Source organism: Eubalaena glacialis, chromosome 11 (assembly GCF_028564815.1).
Source record: "Eubalaena glacialis isolate mEubGla1 chromosome 11, mEubGla1.1.hap2.+ XY, whole genome shotgun sequence".
Taxonomy (NCBI): domain Eukaryota; kingdom Metazoa; phylum Chordata; class Mammalia; order Artiodactyla; family Balaenidae; genus Eubalaena; species Eubalaena glacialis.
Window position 1 is genome coordinate 60,347,481 of NC_083726.1, and position 17,275 is coordinate 60,364,755.

The following is a 17,275-nucleotide window of genomic DNA, read 5'->3' on the forward strand; positions in this document are numbered from 1 at the left end:
TAAGTGTGTCCCCATTTTCTGTGTGTAGAGATTCTGTACTGGGGCATAGGGATGAAAATATAAAGGATACCTTCTTTGAGGAGATTCTTAAACACCCTGATCCTGAGGTGTGGCTGTCTCAGGGTTTGGAATGGAACATTTGTCCCGGGAATGCCTCAGGGAGAGAACTCCTGTTATTCAGTTTTATTACATTTCAAAGACTTTAAGCACTTTAGAATCTAAAGGCCCTTGGAAGTCATCTAGTTCACCTTTGCAGATGAAGTAACTGATTTTACAGATAAAGAAACCGAGGCCCAGAGAAACCACAGGTCCTCAAGTCCTGTATATAGTGGCAAAACTGGATCTATAAACTAATGTTCCCAAGTGTCAATCTGATCTAATATAGCTGTGAAGTAGCTTCCGTTTTATGTCTTTTTTTTCCTCTTAATACCTTGCCCTAAGCCTGGCACACGGAATGAATGTGTTCAACAAAGCTTTCTTGTACCACAAATCCCTATGAAATCTAACAATTAACTAGCTCACAGCAAGCACCCTGATATTAGTTGACAACTAAATTCTGGGTCTAGTGCTAATTCCTTCTTCTCTTGTCAGTCATAAGAAATGCTGTATCCTGTCAAATCAGTTTTCCAGACCAGCTGTTACTAAGCTTTATTTCTTCTGTGATGCACGTGAATGATGTTCACATGCTTCATTCCCCTATGAGTATACCCAGGATTCTGTCTATTGCTGCTTGGTGTCTGTAAGTTCTTACTCTTCCACCAGAAAGCTTATCAGAAATGTAAGTGAGAGTACTCTTATAGGGAACTTGAAACTGTTGTAATTTACAAAAAAGCAAGTTATTTGCAAGTTTTAATAAATAAAACAAATTTAATGTTAATCAGTAACAAGTTACTTGTGCCTCACTAGTTTGTCAAGGTACAGCCGTTAAGAATTCTCCAGCCCAAGAGTCTTTGCCACTGGGACACAGGCATGTGTCTTACATAGGGAAGAGTGGACATTATCATCCTTGACTTGATCCTCAGGAGGATATACTTTGCATATCTCTTAATTCATATCACAGGTTAGCACAAGGAGTCCATGAATTTATCTGAACCTTTCTGGAGGCTACTAAAATTATTCTAGCCTAGTATTTGGTAGAGCATATACTCAACCTTGCATATCTGGTTACACCTTAAATTTTAGATACCTCGTAAATGAGTTTATCAGAAAAATGTTAGCTTTTAAAGAAATATTCCCAAAGACAGTGTGACAGTGTTTTTTGTTTTTTTGTTTGTTTGTTTTTTTGCCACACCACGAGGCTATGGGATCTTAGTTCCCCAACCAACCCCGGGCCCTTGGCAGTGAAAGCACAGAGTCCTAACCACTGGACCGCCAGGGAATTCCCAAAGACAGTGTTAAATGAGATCCAGGTGTGACTAGGAAAATGTATTATGTGAAAATCTAGTCCTTAAAAATAAGTTTTAGAGGATTTTTTTTTTGCTGTGGAAAGGACTCCGAGCAGGAACAAGATTCCTTTAAATATAGGACAGAGATGAATAGCAAGGGAAAAAGAACTAGTATATGTTAAATACTCATATAACAAGCGCATACACACACTTATTTAATCTTCACAGCTCTAACAAATACTAGATGTTACTCCCATTTGCAGAGGAAGAAACCAAGCTCAAAGAGGGGTGGGGGAGCCAAGGCTTCAGCCCTAGCAATCTTCTTATCCCTAGGCCGATGGAGTCTCCATGTAGTCCCCAGTGGCTCTGTAAAGTACTACTTCTTTTGTTTGAAAACTACCTTCAAGTTTGAACACATGCCCTCTGAGTCTAATAATCTACAGTGAAAAAGCACTATATCCTCTTTTCAGCCATTTTCCCAGCCTGATTATTCCTTGTAAGAAGCCCATTCTATCCCCCTGGTCTTTTTAGGTGCTAAATGTTTGTCTCTCCTTACCTGTATTCTGGGAAGGTCGTCATTTATCATGTATTTCAGGTATCTTTTTTTTTTTTTTGGCTGCACTCCACGGCTTGCGGGATCTTAGTTCCCAGATCAAGGATCGAACACATGCCCCCTGCATTGGAAGCGAGGAGTCCTAACCACTGGACCACCAGGGAATTCCCTATAGTTCCTTATCTTTTAAAATATCTTTAGGGCTTCCCTGGTGGTGCAGTGGTTGAGAATCTGCCTGCCAATGCAGGGGACGCGGGTTCGAGCCCTGGTCTGGGAAGATCCCACATGCCGCGGAGCAGCTAGGCCCGTGAGCCATAATTACTGAGCCTGCGCGTCTGGAACCTGTGCTCCGCAACAAGCGAGGCCACGATAATGAGAGGCCCGCGCACCGCGGTGAAGAGTGGCCCCCACTTGCCACAACTAGAGAAAGACCTCGCACAGAAACGAAGACCCAACACAGCCATAAATAAATAAAAATAAATAAATAAATAACCCCCCCCCCAAAAAAGAGTCTCCCATTTAAAATATCTTTAAATATAGCAACACACTGAGCTAATGTGCCGAAGAAACTGTTAACAATGACTCAAAGTCCCTTTCCTGAGTTGCAGCTGATAATTTACAGTCAGCACCATATAAACTTAGTAGTTAAAATACAGCTTCTGGAGTGAGGCCAACCTAGGTCTGAATTCTAGCAATGCCAATTACAAGCTATGGTCCTGAGTAGGATACTTTATCTAAACCTTGGTTTCCTCCTCTGTAAAGCTACTACTATTACCTACATCCCTTAGAGTTGTGAGGATTAATTAAGGTAATGCATGTACCACATTTAGATAGTTTCTGGAAATAGGAAGTACTCAATAAATTTTAGCTGCTACCCATTAAAAAAAGGAGTTTGGTTTACTGATATGAGTTTAAGTTCCATCTGCATTCTCCCACTTATCCTTGGCCACCAGGGGGCACCATTGCCTTTGTCCATTTTAAAGAGGTCATTCCAAAGGTCAAGATGACCTCGATGCTCAGCCTTCTCTCCCTTGTCCCCTCCAGTTCTCAGGCACTTAGTTGTATTTGGACCTAGAGTTCGCTTGGCTCCTTTATTCATCCTAATCCTTCTCCCTTAACTTTCTTCCCACCTCCCCAGGTCCCAACCATGTTCAGAGAAAGGCTCTAAGCCAGCTCCTGGGAGATACCATTTAGTCCCTTTGAGTCCTGGGCTTTCCCATTGGCCTTATAGCAGTGGATGTCAAGACTGAACAACTTCAAAATAAGTCCATAAAGTCCTCATGACACTAGGCTCCAGGACACTGTGAGCATTATTGTTCCCCACCCTTCCTCCAATCACTAGAGCTCCAAAATAGGTTACCCTTAAGGCCACTCCGTAATTATCCCTTTGGTAGCCTTACCCTGAGAATGCCTCCTGCCACTTGGGGCACTGGAGCTCAGTCCTCTGGCCTGCGGGCTAGTCTCTGTGGATAATTAACCAGAGAGAAGAAACCAGGTCAGACTATTCTAGGGTTAGGAGGAAATCCTCTGTGAGATGCTAAATTGGGAGCAAATATTGATCAGTGGAGCTTTGAAGTCACCGAGGAGATAGCTGAGGTCAGTGCTCCCCTGGGGCACTGCTTGGCTTCTCTTTATGAAGTTCTTTCCTAAGATCTACCCATCTGATCCCCAAGCCAGAGAAGCATTGGTTGGTAGGTGTAAAGCTGAGTATAAGGAAACCTGGGAAGAGAAAATGGCATTTTTCTTTCTCTTTTTCCAAGTCCAAGCTATAAACTAGGTTCTTTATAAACAGGATCTATCTAAACCTGGCTTAGATGGTACTGAGACCTTTGAACTTTGTTACTTCTATGTGAGGAGGTAAAAGGGCTGTCCACTTGGGCCTTGGGTCATTCCTCTCTGCCCTTGGGTCAATGACAATGATATCTTAGGAAGGTAGAAAGGTCCTAAGTTCTTGTCTACCCAAAAGAATGAGTCAAGAATGATGTAGAAGATCACTTCAGTGCCATGGTTCATTTAATGGTCTCTGGGGAGCAGAGGATAAGAGTGTATAGAAGATAGCCAAGCAGGTATAAAGGTCCAGAGGCCCTATGGGAGTGACGGGAGTGATGTGACAAAAAGGGAGGTGATTTTGGATGAGGGGTTGGTCTGCAGCTCCTGATCTTTTGGCTAGATGTGGGGTGGACTGTTTGTGTGGGGCTATGTGACTGGAGTGGCAGTGAGACTAATACCCAGGACCCAGAGGCTCTGGACTGCGCTGGAAAGCTTCATATTAAGGGGGCGTTTGTAAGACGGGTTTCCTTGCATTAGTCACAGAACTAACAGCTGGCAAAGACCACTGGATATTCAGGCTCCTGCCTTTGCTTTCCTTCTCCACATTCTGGGTCTGTTGGTATCTATAATACCATGGCTTACCTCAAATGATTTCCACCAAGTAGCTAACTCTGGCATCATAGCCTGTGTCCACATGATGTCACCTCTATGGCCATTAAGTCATTGACCAAAGACGTTCAAGAAAGCACACCAAGGGATTAGGATCAGTTGTCGTGATAGTGTATTAAGGGGTTGGCTTCCGAGGACCTTCAAAGGTCGAAGTCCTTGGGGCTTTTTCTCTAATAGCCACCTCACAATTAACCCCAAAGGTGTTAAGGATAAGGGGAAAAGCCTAAGTTAACTGAGTTCTCAGGCACATACTTAACCACCTACACGCTTCCCCCCGCCCATCCACCGTTAATTAGCTTATCCCGGACGGTCCAATCCCCCCAGCCACGACTGCTGTCAACGGCTTAGGACCCGCCCCCCATGCACACTGGGCCAATGGCTGAGCCCGGGGCGAATCCCTTGAGAGGGGGCGGGAGCGGGTTCCGGGCGGTAGGCGGGGCCTCACTGAGGACCCCGGGCTGGGTGCCGCCGCCGGCTCGTTTACCCTTTCCTTCAGCTGCCTCCTTTCAACCTTGTTCCCCTCGTCGGCGCGGCCTCTGGTGCAGCGGCGGCGGCGGCTCCTGTTCCTACCGCAGTTCTCTTCCCTCCTTCCCTCCCCGCCAGATCCCCGAGTTCGCCCGCCATGGCTTTACTCACTGCGGCCGCCCGGCTCTTCGGAGCTAAGGTGAGCAACTAGGAGAGAGCGCGCCGTCCCAGGGTGGGGCTGAGGCGACTGCAGGCCCTCTAGCGCCGGGGTCTCCCTCCCCTACCCAGTCGCACCCCAGCGCATCTTAAAGGGGCCCTGCGCTTGGCTGGCCGCCAGCCCTGCGTGGCGCTCACAGGGTCATGTGCTTCGCTGGCCTCCCGGCCCCTGGGGGTGAGTTGAGCTCTGCACGCCCCGGCCTGCGGTCTTGGGCAGGTGGAGAGGCCGGACCCAGCTGTCACCCTGCCTGTCTGGGGTGGAAGAGGCGGGGATGCTTGGCCTTGGAAAAAGAAGGAGTGGAGAACATAGGTGTTGTGTTCCTTTGGAGTTAGGGAAAGAGCCTGTTTGGAGGAAGGGGCGGGATAAGAGAAGTGGCAGGGGTGAGCAGGTGTGCTCACTCTACCCCTGGGCCAGAGCTGGAGCCTTGGCTAATTTCGGCTTCTGCTTTGTAGAGGGGGCCTTGTCAGTTTCTGAACTGCCTGCTTCCATTTCTCCAACCCAGTTATTTAAGCCTTTAGTGACCAAGCATAGCAGTTCCTGCTAGAGGAATGCGACTCGGGTCCTCTTTGTCCTTGGGACTCTTGCACTGACTCTTTATATAGGAGGAGCTTGGGTGGGGTGGAGCGCTTGTGTGAAATCTTCTGCATAATTATCACATATGATTGGAGAAAGAACCAGAAAGGTTTTTCCGCCAAAACTGCAGGCTGATAAGTGAAGATATTGGGCAGGAAATAGTAATTCCAAGGTTACATGACCGGTCCTACTACTTGCTCACTCAGGTTTTGCTGTTGCCCTTAAGTCTGCTCTACCCAGGAGAGATTCCTCTTATTCTTTGGGGCCCCTTACTTGACTTTTGTTGCCGTTGGAATCAGGAATATTGTTGCAGGTAATGGTGCTTTCAATTTCACATTGCCAAAATTACTTTTGTCTCTGGGCAACTTGGCTCTTTAAACAGAGAAACTGGTGTGCTGAGGGAGTCCCAGCCTTCTAATCCAAGCAGGGACAGTCCCACAAGTGACCTTGACTGCTGCAAAGAACTTATACTTTCTCTTCTGCAGACAGATTAAAGTTGCCAGCACCTGAGGGGAGGAAGGGAAACCTTACAATTGTTTTGGCTTACTGTGTTATCTTGCATGGTTGGTGATAAGGTGAAGCATGTAGGATTTATAGGTTCTTCCAGGTACTCAGCGGCAAGGTGGAGGCTGGTCATTTGGGAGATACTTGTCTTACTTGACGGTAGTTTCTTCCGCTGCCAGGGAACAGGGTAAGGAAGCCTCTTGGGAAATGAAGCAAGTTCTAGATAGTGTTTTGGCAGAATAGGGGACACTATAATTAGCTCATTCCAGAGCTGCTAACCCAGACCAGATAATCTAACCCTACAGTTTGAAAAAGCCTTTAGAATTTACATTCGAATTTATTTTGCCTCTTAAACCTCTGAGGAAACTCAGAAAGCTTTTAGGTTGACAGGGCTACCTAACTGTAGTGATCATTACTGTTTTGTTTACTTTCCTGTTAGAGACGGACCTGAGGATCCCAAAAACCTGTATATTGGAAGCCATTAGAAGGCTTTCGACCCTTAAAACTAACAAAGCCCAACAGACTGAGGAGTAGAAACTTTCTGAGATCTAAGCAGTTACAGCTAGGATACCAAGAAGCCTTTCAGTTTGTCAGCATTGCTAGCACCTGCCTGAGCTTTCCAGATTAGCCTGCAGTTTAATGGTACTCAATTTTACTTTTGCTATTAAGGTAGGCTTTAGAAGGCAAAAATAGTCTTCTAGCCTGCTACTGTGATTCTCAAGGTCAGGTGTAGTTCACTTTTCTGAGAAATTTTTTTAACCTTGCTAAGAGACACAAATACTAGTCATTGTTCTGTTGTTCCACCCTACCCACTGTCGGGTAATTTAATGAACACCAGAGTTGGAGAGACCACCTCTTTCAGAGCCTTGAGATTATTTTGACTTCTTGTTTACCTGAATGAATTTCTACTAAGCAATGGCTTTAGTATTAGCTGTGGGTGCCTTAGCTTTGTGCTGTAAATACTGTCTTTTCATAGGTGATCTGGGTTGGGAATTAGAGTAGGGCCACCAATTAACTTTTGGATTCTTCATGCCAAAGTGACTTAACCAACCCTAGTTGCTTCTTGTATCATTGAGAATTGCTCCTCCAAGCTAGGATGTTTGATAACTTTGCGTAAATCAATCCAGAAGTGTTTCTAGATTATTTCTAGACTTTCTCAAGACTCTTAATACCCGTGATTCCTCTACAGCAGACATACACCACTGCACATCTCTCCTATAAATCATAGTCTGAAGTTGGGCTCTACAAAACTGAGTGAGTTTTGTCCTGTGAAATGTTAGTTAGGCTTAAAGCCCCAAACTTTTAAGGGCAAGCACTCAAATCTCTTTGCCTTCATTTTGATTATCAGCCTACCCAAAGTAATGGCAATTCCTTGACGCTTACTAGATGGACCAAAGATGAAAAATGGAGAATAAATCCTCATCATGTGCTAATGGTGGTATGATTGCATTTGTTCTTCCTAGTGGTCTTTAGATTGGTAGCAGGTGAATGCATGGGTGTGGGGAGGCATTGAGGTGAGCCGTGGTGAAGTGGATAATCAGAGAAGGGAAGGCTGGCATTCCTAGTTCTTAGAGTCCAAGTGGGCAGAAGGCAGGAAACCAGACTTGGTGGATCTCCCTAAAGCCACAGAGTAATTCCTTCTGCCCTCTTTTCAGTGCCCTATGTGATAGAGTTGAATAGGATTTGAGTGAAATTAAAAACAGTAGTGAGGCAGCTTTAGCAATGGCTCTTAGGATCTGACTGTCTTTCAGTTCTCCCTCAACTTGCCTAAATTCCTATATTTCTTTTAACATGTTACCATTTTTTAAAAATTAATTTTATTTATTTATTTTTGGCTGCATTGGGTCTTCGTTGCTGTGCGCGGGCTTTCTCTAGTTGCGGCAGGAGGGGGCTACTCTTTGTTGTGGTGCGCGGGCTTCTCATTGCAGCGCCTTCTCTTGTTGCAGAGCATGGCCTCTAGGTATGCGGGCTTCAGTAGCGGCACGCGGGCTGAGTTGCTCCGCAACATGTGGGATCTTCCCGGACCAGGGCTCGAACCCGTGTCCCCTGCATTGGCAGGCGGATTCTTAACCACTGCGCCCCAGGGAAGTCCTTAACATGTTATCATTTAAAAAGCTCCGGACTTCCCTGGTGGCGCAGTCGTTAAGAATCCGCCTGCCAATGCAGGGGACACGGGTTCGAGCCCTGGTCCGGGAAGATCCCACATGCCGCGGAGCAACTAAGCCCATGCGCCACAACTACTGAAGCCCGCGTGCCTAGAGCCTGTGCTCTGCAACAAGAGAAGCCACCACAATGAGAAGCTTGTGCACCGCAACGAACAATATCCCCCGCTTGCAGCAACTACAGAAAGCCCACGCGCAGCAACGAAGACCCAACGCAGCCATAAATAAATAAATAAATTCATGGGGAAAAAAATCAGTTTTAAAAAAAATAAATAAATAAAAAATAAAAAGCTCCGTAAGTAAGTTCACAGTGGGCGTCATCACCTGAGGTGCTTCTTCACATTGCACATTCATGAATCCTACCTTCAGATTCTGATTCAGCAAAGGTGGGATGGATCTGGAAACTTGTATTTTTTCAAGTGTCTCACTTGACTGCTTGGTGATTCCCTCCTGTTGGGCCAGTAAAGCCACCAACTGTGTTTAATGTATATATGAAGCTTTGAGTGTTTTGGCTTTTTTTTTTTTAGTGATTATTTTTAAATGACTTCAGAAGTAACTATTCTAAGAAATAGTCTGATTTAGACTATTTCTCTGGGTTTGTCTTCCTAGGCCTTTTTTTCAAATGCCTTAGGAAAAGTTTCTTGTAAATCCCTGAAACAAAGCATTGTAAGAACTAGTAGAAGTGAGGGAACAGTTTCTAGTTCCTGAAAAAGTAGTACAGTGACAGATCCTATATACTTTATTCAGTAGTGTACGCTTAGTGTGCACATAATAAGTAGATGTTCAGCAACTATTTGTTAAAGAACAGTAAGAATTTCTCTGAAAGGAAAATTAAGACTCGATTCTTTTCTGAGTCTGAATTGGTGTCCTTTCCAGTCTTCTTCACTGAATAATCAGCGAACCTTTAGCGAAGGGTCTGTTAGACAATGAGAGTTCGGCAGAATTATTAAGGAAACTCTCGTGAGTATGAAGGGCATCACAGTATGAAATCTGAAGATTGCTCAGGCTATTAAGTGGCCTGACCAAGTAGTGCAGGCAGACTTCTAGTATCACCATTGTGAAACACAGATGTTAAATGGCTTTAGTTCTCTGACCTGGTTCTGGGGAGAGAGGAGCCTTTGTCCTATGTGTGTTCTTTTTCACTTAATGCAAGTTGTTTCTTCTGCATTGGAAGCCTTTACAGCACAAGATTTTTCCTACAGTTATTAGTGAATTATATTTGCTTCATCAACTAAGCCAGTTCTGCTGGCTTGGCAAGCTTTGATCTTTTGTTATTGAAGGACAAGGCTCTAATAAAATCAGGAGCATCTCTCACAAGTTTTTTTTAAATTAATTTTTAAATTGAGGTATAGGTGATTTACAATATTATGTTAGTTTCAGGTAAACAACATAGTGATTCAACATTTTTTAGATTATACTCCATTTATAGCTATTATAATGTATTGGCCATATTCCCTGTGCTGTACAATATATCCTTATAGCCTATTAATTTTATACACAGTAGTCTGTAATCTCACAAGTTTGTTGTTGGAGCTCCTGGATATGTGGCAGGATATGTTCTGAATGTGCCTAGGATAGGGAATCAAAGGAAACTTGGCTTTTCCCATGTAGAGTAAGGGTCCTAGATGTGGATCGATGATGATAATAGGCTAAGACGAATAAGAGAAATAACCACATTATTGAGTAAGTGCTTATCCAAATGGTATTCTACTGTTCCCAGAATTTGGGGGAGAAGGGAGTAGTTTTTTTTTTTTTTTTTGGCTGCGCCAGGTCTTCCTTGCAGCACTTGGGCTTCTCTACGGGCTCCACAGTGCGTGGGCTCAGTAGTTGCAGTGCGCAGGCTTCTCTCTAGTTTGGCTCTCTAGTTGGGGTGCGCGGGCTCCAGAGCGCACAGGCTCAGTAGTTGCAGCACACGGGTTTAGTTGCCCTGTGGCATGTGGGATCTTAGTTCCCCGACCAGGGATTGAACCCGCGTCCCCTGCATTGGAAGGCAGATTCTTAACCACTGGACCACCAGGGAAGTCCCGAGAAGGGAGTAGTTTTAATTGATTTTTGTTAAGTGATTTCGCCAATACCCTATTCCAGAAATACCCTAAGTATTATAAGCAAGTCTTTGGCAGAATTTCCTGCATGTATTATTTGTCCTTTTCCTCCCTTGGCCCTTTAAGATAGAGGTTCCTTTAATTATATTTTTCCATCCTAGCATAGCACATTTGAGAGCTACAGCCCATTTTTATCAATAATAGCCAGCTCACTAAAAGAGTTATTGCAAGGGGTGGCAGCATATGAGGTGTGAAAATCCTTTTAGTGATTGTGATACCCCCATCCTATAGAGAATCCTGGCTGTCAGACATTGCGAGCCAGGCCCTTATCTTTGGAAGTAGCTCTCTCCATCTCTCCCCATGAAGGAGCTGACCTATTGAGTGAGGTGACTCCCTGATTCACCTGACAGGTGCTGTTCCAGTAGGATGACTTTACACGTGGCATGCAACCAGAAGCCAAAAGCCCCGTTGCCACACCTCCAGAACTGGGTGAGGAGCTGGGAGGTGAAAGTTCAGGGATGACTCAGAGATTTGTAATCTGCCTGTTGCATCTGTGAGTATAGCCTGGATGTACTATACAAAGCCATTTAGCAGCTTTCCTTGGCAGCCAGGAGTAGATGAAATGAGGTATGTAGCCTAGGGTATGACAGTCCTCTAACATCTCCTGTCTAGATTTGCTTGCTGGTGGGGATTATGGTTAGTTAAATTTGTTTCCTCTCCTTGAGACTCTTCTCTTGGTCAGGAGGCCCTTAGGAAATTGGGGCTTTATTTCCTGTTCTACAGCTAGAGGGAATTATCCATTCACCCCTTCCTTAGGCTTGACTGCCTCTTTCCTGGGATCCAACTCCATGAGAGAGTTGTGACACGAGTTGGTAGGTAATAGGCCAACACATTTCTCAGAAACAAATATTTATTGATCTCAGCTATACAGAAGGCACTGTTCTAGTTGCCTTCATGCAACTACCCCGCAGTTGGCTTTGTTTTTACCAGTTTAGAGGTGTGAAAATTGAAACTAGAAGTTAGGTCATACAGCCATGGTAGCACAGCAGGATAGTGGCAGAACCTGGATTTAGGACTTGACCCTTGATAACACCATATCCCAGGCTCTTTATATTCTACCCTTCTGCTTCCTTGCTTAATGCTTTAAACCATGGATGTTTCTTAAACTTTATTGTTCATAGGAATCACTTAGTGAGTTTGTTAAACTGGAGATTTGGATTCAGTAGGTCTGAGGTGAGGCCCAAGATTCTGCATGTCTGACAAGCTCCAAGTAATGCTTATATTGCTGGCTAGGCAGTCATATTTTAAATAGCAAGGCTTTTGAGCACCTTTACATATGTGTCCTTGTTGGAGCCTTAGAATCAGACTTTGAGCTAAGTAGCTTGAGTGTTATCCTAAATGTGGAGAGGGAAAGGGAAACAGTAGTTAGTTGTTTGCTTTGGATGTCTCAGTTATTTAGTAATGGAGCTGGGACTAGAACCCAAATTTCCTTTCCTAATTCCAAGGCATGTGCTTTGTGCTCTGTCTTCTACATCATTAAAGTTGTCCTAACTTGAATTTTTCCTATTCTAGCCTTTTGGGCGGTCATATCAATGAATTGCTGCTTTTAAAATCCTTCATATTTCTTTAGTTTTTTCCCTAGGCTGCAGGGTGAGCTAAAATATGACTAAATTTGACATTGAAGGGTGCTAGAAAGTGGCCATACTATTTGATTTTCTACATTTATTATATAACAAATACAGAGCACTTGCTGTGTGTCAGGCATGGTTTTAAGTAAATATTGACCTAATTAATTCTCATAGCAATGCTTTGAGGTAGGTACTATTATTGTTCCCATTTTACAAATATTTTCTCAGGTCCTTTCTCTCTCTCTCTCTCTCTCTCTCTCTCTCTCTCTCTCTCTCTCTCTCTCTCTCTCTCTCCCTCCCTCTCTCCCTCTCTCCCTCTCTCCCTCTCTCCCTCTCTCCCTCTCTCTCCCTCTCTCCCCCTCTCCCCCTCTCCCCCTCTCTCCCTCTCTCCCTCTCTCCCTCTCTCCCTCTCTCCCTCTCCCTCTCTCTCCCTCTCCCTCTCTCTCTCTCCCTCTCCCTCCCCCCTTCTGGGACCCGTATAATGCGAATGTTGTTGGTGCGTTTAACGTTGTCCCAGAGGTCTCCTAGACTGTCTTCATTTCTTTCCATTCTTTTTTCTTTATTCTGTTCTGCGGCAGTGATTTCCACCATTTTGTCTTCTAGCTTGCTTATCCGTTCTTCTGTCTCACTTATTCTGCTACTGATTCCTTCTAGTGCATTTTTTATTTCAGTTATTGTATTGTTTATCTCTGTTTGTTCTTTAGTTCTTCTAGGTCTTTGTTAAACATTTCTTGTATCTTCTTGATCTGTGCCTCTATTCTTTTTCCAAGATCTTGGATCATCTTTACTGTCATTACTCTGAATTCTTTTTGGGTAGATTGTTCTCATTTTACAGATAAGGAAATTGAAGCACAGAAAGATTAAATGACTTAGCTAGGGTCACACAGCCAGAACTGTAATAGGAACAGAATATACTAGCTTTATTCTATAGCTACATAGCCACGCTCTCCACACAGTAGCACTGCTTTGCAAATTGGATATCTGGCTAAGAAGTGTTGCTGATGGAGGTTAGGGACAGTTGAGATCAGCTCTCCTTAAGTTACTTTTGAGTTGCCTCATTAAATACCAAAGACACTCTCTACAAAGGAAATTAAGACTTTGCTGGTGGTGGAAGTGGGGTGATAGTTTAGTTGCAAGTTCCTCTTCCCTAACCATTCCTTTAAAGTAGCATTCATATAAACAGATCTGAGAATGGACTATATAACTAAGCAGCATGACCTATCTGACGCCTTTAAATGATGTTTCATTCTTACAGCCTTGTTAGGTGACCTTCCACCCTTTTCTTTCTGATTTCTTTTTTTCTTTTTTTACCTTAAATGAAGTAAAAGGAGAGGGAAGCTTATTGATTCTAGTAGTTCTCTCTCACAAGGGGAAAAAACTGTTTTTGTCTGGCTCTCATTCTGTCTGCTGAGCTTGGATAGATTTTTTTCTTTTGCCTAAGATTTAACTTTAAACTATTCTTCTTATAATCCTTTCTCTTGCCAATGAAGCAGCCAGCCATTACAGAAACTTCAGCATGGTTTAGAAGTGGAAAAATTATCATTATGGAGAGATTTCAATTTCTTTTTTCTCTATGATGGTATGTTCCCTATAGCCTCTTTAAAAACAAAACAGAACCACAACAACCAACGACCCACAATTAAAAGGTCTGTTGAGTGCTGATGTGGTCTCTGGGAGTTGGGGCCTCTATTATAGGGAATCTGTGGGACCATGGAGCATGGAATAGCTTGAACATGGTTAGCACTGTAGAACAATAGTTTGAACTTATTCACAGGTTTTCCCTTGTTCACTTTTTGGTGACTAGTAAGAAAATGCAAAGTTCTTTCTTTTTTTTTTAATTAATTTATTTGGCTGCCTCGGATCTTCGTTGCAGCACGCAGGATCTTTGTTGAGGCATGTGGGGTCTTTAGTTGTGGCATGCAGACTCTTTAGTTGCGGCATATGGGATCTAGTTCCCTGACCAGGGATTGAACCCAGGCCCCCTGCATTGGGAGTGCGGAGTCTTAGCCACTGGACCACCAGGGAAGTCCCCAGGAACGTTATTTCTTGAGTGCTGCGTCCGGCTCCCATGCGCCCTGTGTAAGATGAACAGGCTAAAGGGCTGTTTGTGCTGCGTGCTTTCTGCCCAAATGGTCCTCAGTGAGCTAGAGGGGATTCTTTAGGAAGTTAATGAAAGGAGTTGCAGGCAGCCCTGGTTAACAAGTTGAGGTGTTCCCCCTTTGTTTTAGGGCCATATTAGCTTGTCTTCTGCTCTCTGAATTTAGCTTTGGATTGATTCTTTTTAAAATAACATTTTCTGAAGGGTCTCTTCCCTTTTCATTTCTCCCTCCTGCCCCAACAGAAAGAGGGGTACTAACTTCTAAAAAGCCTCAGGCTCTACTAACTCTCACCTTAGGCATGTAGTGTTTTGGAATTTATACAGTAGCACTAGTTCAAATGATTTTCAGCACGACCAGACAGCAATGCAATACAGTCGGCTCTTTGTGGGTTCTGCGTCTGCGGGTCCTGCATCCACAGGCTCTGCGTCTGTGGGTACAACCAACTGTGGATCAAAAATACTTTTTAAAAAATTTCCAGAGGTTAGGGTTGTCGTGAGTGCCTCTGAGGAAGGCAGGTTTTTGGGGGCGTCTTGCGCTCGCTGAGGGGGCACCTCGGGAACAATGGCGGAAGGAGATAATCGCAGCACCAACCTGCTGGCTGCAGAGACTGCAAGTCTGGAAGAGCAGCTGCAAGGATGGGGAGAAGTGATGCTGATGGCAGATAAAGTCCTCCGATGGGAAAGAGCCTGGTTTCCACCTGCCATCATGGGTGTGGTTTCTTTGGTGTTTCTGACTGTCTACTATCTAGATCCATCCGTTCTGTCAGGTGTTTCCTGTTTTGTTATGTTTTTGTGCTTGGCTGACTACCTTGTTCCCATTCTAGCGCCTAGAATTTTTGGCTCCAATAAATGGACCACTGAGCAACAGCAGAGATTCCATGAAATTTGCAGCAATCTAGTAAAAACTCGACGCAGAGCTGTGGGCTGGTGGAAACGCCTCTTTACGCTAAAGGAAGAAAAGCCTAAAATGTACTTCATGACCATGATCATTTCTCTTGCTGCGGTTGCTTGGGTGGGACAGCAAGTCCACAACCTCCTTCTCACCTACCCGATAGTGACTTTCTTACTCTTGCTTCCTGGACTAAACCAACATGGAATCATTTCGAAGTACATTGGAATGGCCAAAAGAGAGATAAACAAGCTTCTCAAACAAAAAGAAAAGAAACATGAATAATGCATCTGCTTTACTCAGTGTGATTAATGGCGTATACATTGTCCTTGGGGACAGTGTCTGTTATGCTGTCTGGATACTAAAATGTTACAGATGTAGCTCTTTGCTGTCCCTCATTCTGCCCTTAATTAGTAGAAATTCCGACTTGCCAAGTAAGGCTTTACACCCAGTGTCTTCAAGGGTTTGTTGTCATCAGCTGGCCTTATATGGACAACTCATTCATCATTACCACTTGTCTTGGTTTTTCTCACCCAGGGTTAATTGAACTCTTACCTTTAAAATAATATAGTGGTGAACTTCATCCTTTAGTACAGTTAACAGTGGCTTGGGATAACTGTTCAAGTTGATCTTTGCTTTAGCTGGATACAAGATCGTGGTCTGTGACTACAGGAAGCTGGTTCTACTGTCTGCTTCCACACTCTGCTTAAACAACTGCCTGGCTTCGTGAATATACAAACCAAGTTTACCACTTCTGATGAAGAGACCAGTTAAGATTCATTCCTCATTCTGTTTCGATACTGTGGGAGAAGAATCCTCATGGAATAAAATGAAAGTAATTCCATGGCCTAGTATGTGTTGGCTTCTCCCTTGTGCAGAATTTAGCAATTTGTTGGAAACATTGATCCTTCCTCCCAAATGGGGAATCTGACAGGCTTAGAACTCTTGTTCCCGTGCACTTAAACTTGAAGTTAGTACATCCTTAAGGGCTTTTTAGTAGCAGGCTTACGCAAGATGGTATTTAGGATTTTTAGCATACTTTTAATTTCAGATTTTCAGCTAACTGAAACTAAAGTACATAATAGGTTAAGAGTCATGTCTATGACCTTCACTCCAAGACCAGCCAATAAAGAACAAAACTCATCCTGTGTTTAGTCAAGATTCATTTCAGTAGAAAATCCTACTAGTTTTTCAAGACCAGAATAAGCCTTTAAAGGTAAGCCTCAAGATTCTCATTTTATGGTAACACTGGCTGCTTTTGGTCCCCATAGATGGAGTAGTTGAAATCTGTAGGAATGAACCTCTGAGGGCTGGAAATGTGACATATTTGGGAACAATTCTTAAACTGATTAACTAGCTGTAATATAGTTTTGTGAATTTATTGCACTGATGCTGTAAAACCTGGACCTTGTGGTATATCTGTTCCTAAATAAGTGTTGTTTTCTCCCCTTCAATATTGCTGTAAACAGTGGCACCCATGTAGCATATGTTTGACTTTTCTTTTTTAATGTTTCATATACAAACTACCATAATTTACATGTGTTTCCTCATTGTAAATAAGCTTGTCTTCCTAGATTTTTGTGTGTATGTGTGTTCTACCAATTAACTACTTTTGCAGTTTTAATCCTGTATTATTTCTTCTACTTTGTTTTGTGTAAAAGGGGAAAAATAAAAAAGCTGGAAGCCCCCAAAAAAAAAAAAAAAAAAATTTCCAGAGGGGTTTCCCTGGTGGTGCAGTGATTAAGAATCCACCTGCCAATGCAGGGGACACGGGTTTGAGCCCTGGTCCGGGAAGATCACACATGCCGTGGAGCAACTAAGCCTGTGCACCACAGCTACTGAGCCTGCGCTCTAGAGCCCACGAGCCACAACTACTGAGCCCACGTGCCACAACTACTGAGCCCATGTGGCACAACTACTGAAGCCCACGTTCCTAGAGCCTGTGCTCTGCAACAAGAGAAGCCACTGCAATGAGAAGCCCACGCACCGCAACAAAGAGTAGCCCCCGCTCGCCACAACTAGGGAAAGCCTGCGCGCAGCAACAGAGACCCAATGCAGTCAAAAATAAATAAATTAAATAAATTAATTAAAAATTCCAGAAAGTTCCAAAAAGTAAAACTTGAATTTGCCACGTGCTGACAACGATTTGCATAACATTTACTTTGTATTTACAACTATATAGCATTTATAGTGCATTAGGTATTGTAAGTAATTTAGAGATGATTTAAAGTATAGGGAAGGGGGCTTCCCTGGTGGCTCAGTGGTTAAGAATCCGCCTGCCAATGCAGGGGACACGGGTTCAAGCCCTGGTCTGGGAAGA

General features: G+C 43.8%; 2 protein-coding genes across 2 annotated transcripts in view; both read left to right on the forward strand.

Annotated features, from left to right (window-relative positions):
* Window positions 1–4,825: 4,825 nt before the first annotated feature.
* Window positions 4,826–17,275, forward strand: part of CS (citrate synthase) — a 30,388-nt gene continuing 17,938 nt past the window's right edge. Inside the window, exon 1 of the mRNA XM_061205086.1 lies at window positions 4,826–5,041. Coding sequence (XP_061061069.1) covers window positions 5,000–5,041 — 42 coding nt within the window. The 5' untranslated portion in view covers window positions 4,826–4,999. The remainder of the gene's footprint in view (window positions 5,042–17,275) is intronic.
* LOC133100695 (ADP-ribosylation factor-like protein 6-interacting protein 1) lies at window positions 14,554–16,131 on the forward strand. The gene has a single exon (XM_061205071.1). The coding sequence runs from the start codon at window positions 14,629–14,631 to the stop codon at window positions 15,238–15,240; it is 612 nt and encodes a 203-aa protein (XP_061061054.1). The 5' UTR covers window positions 14,554–14,628; the 3' UTR covers window positions 15,241–16,131.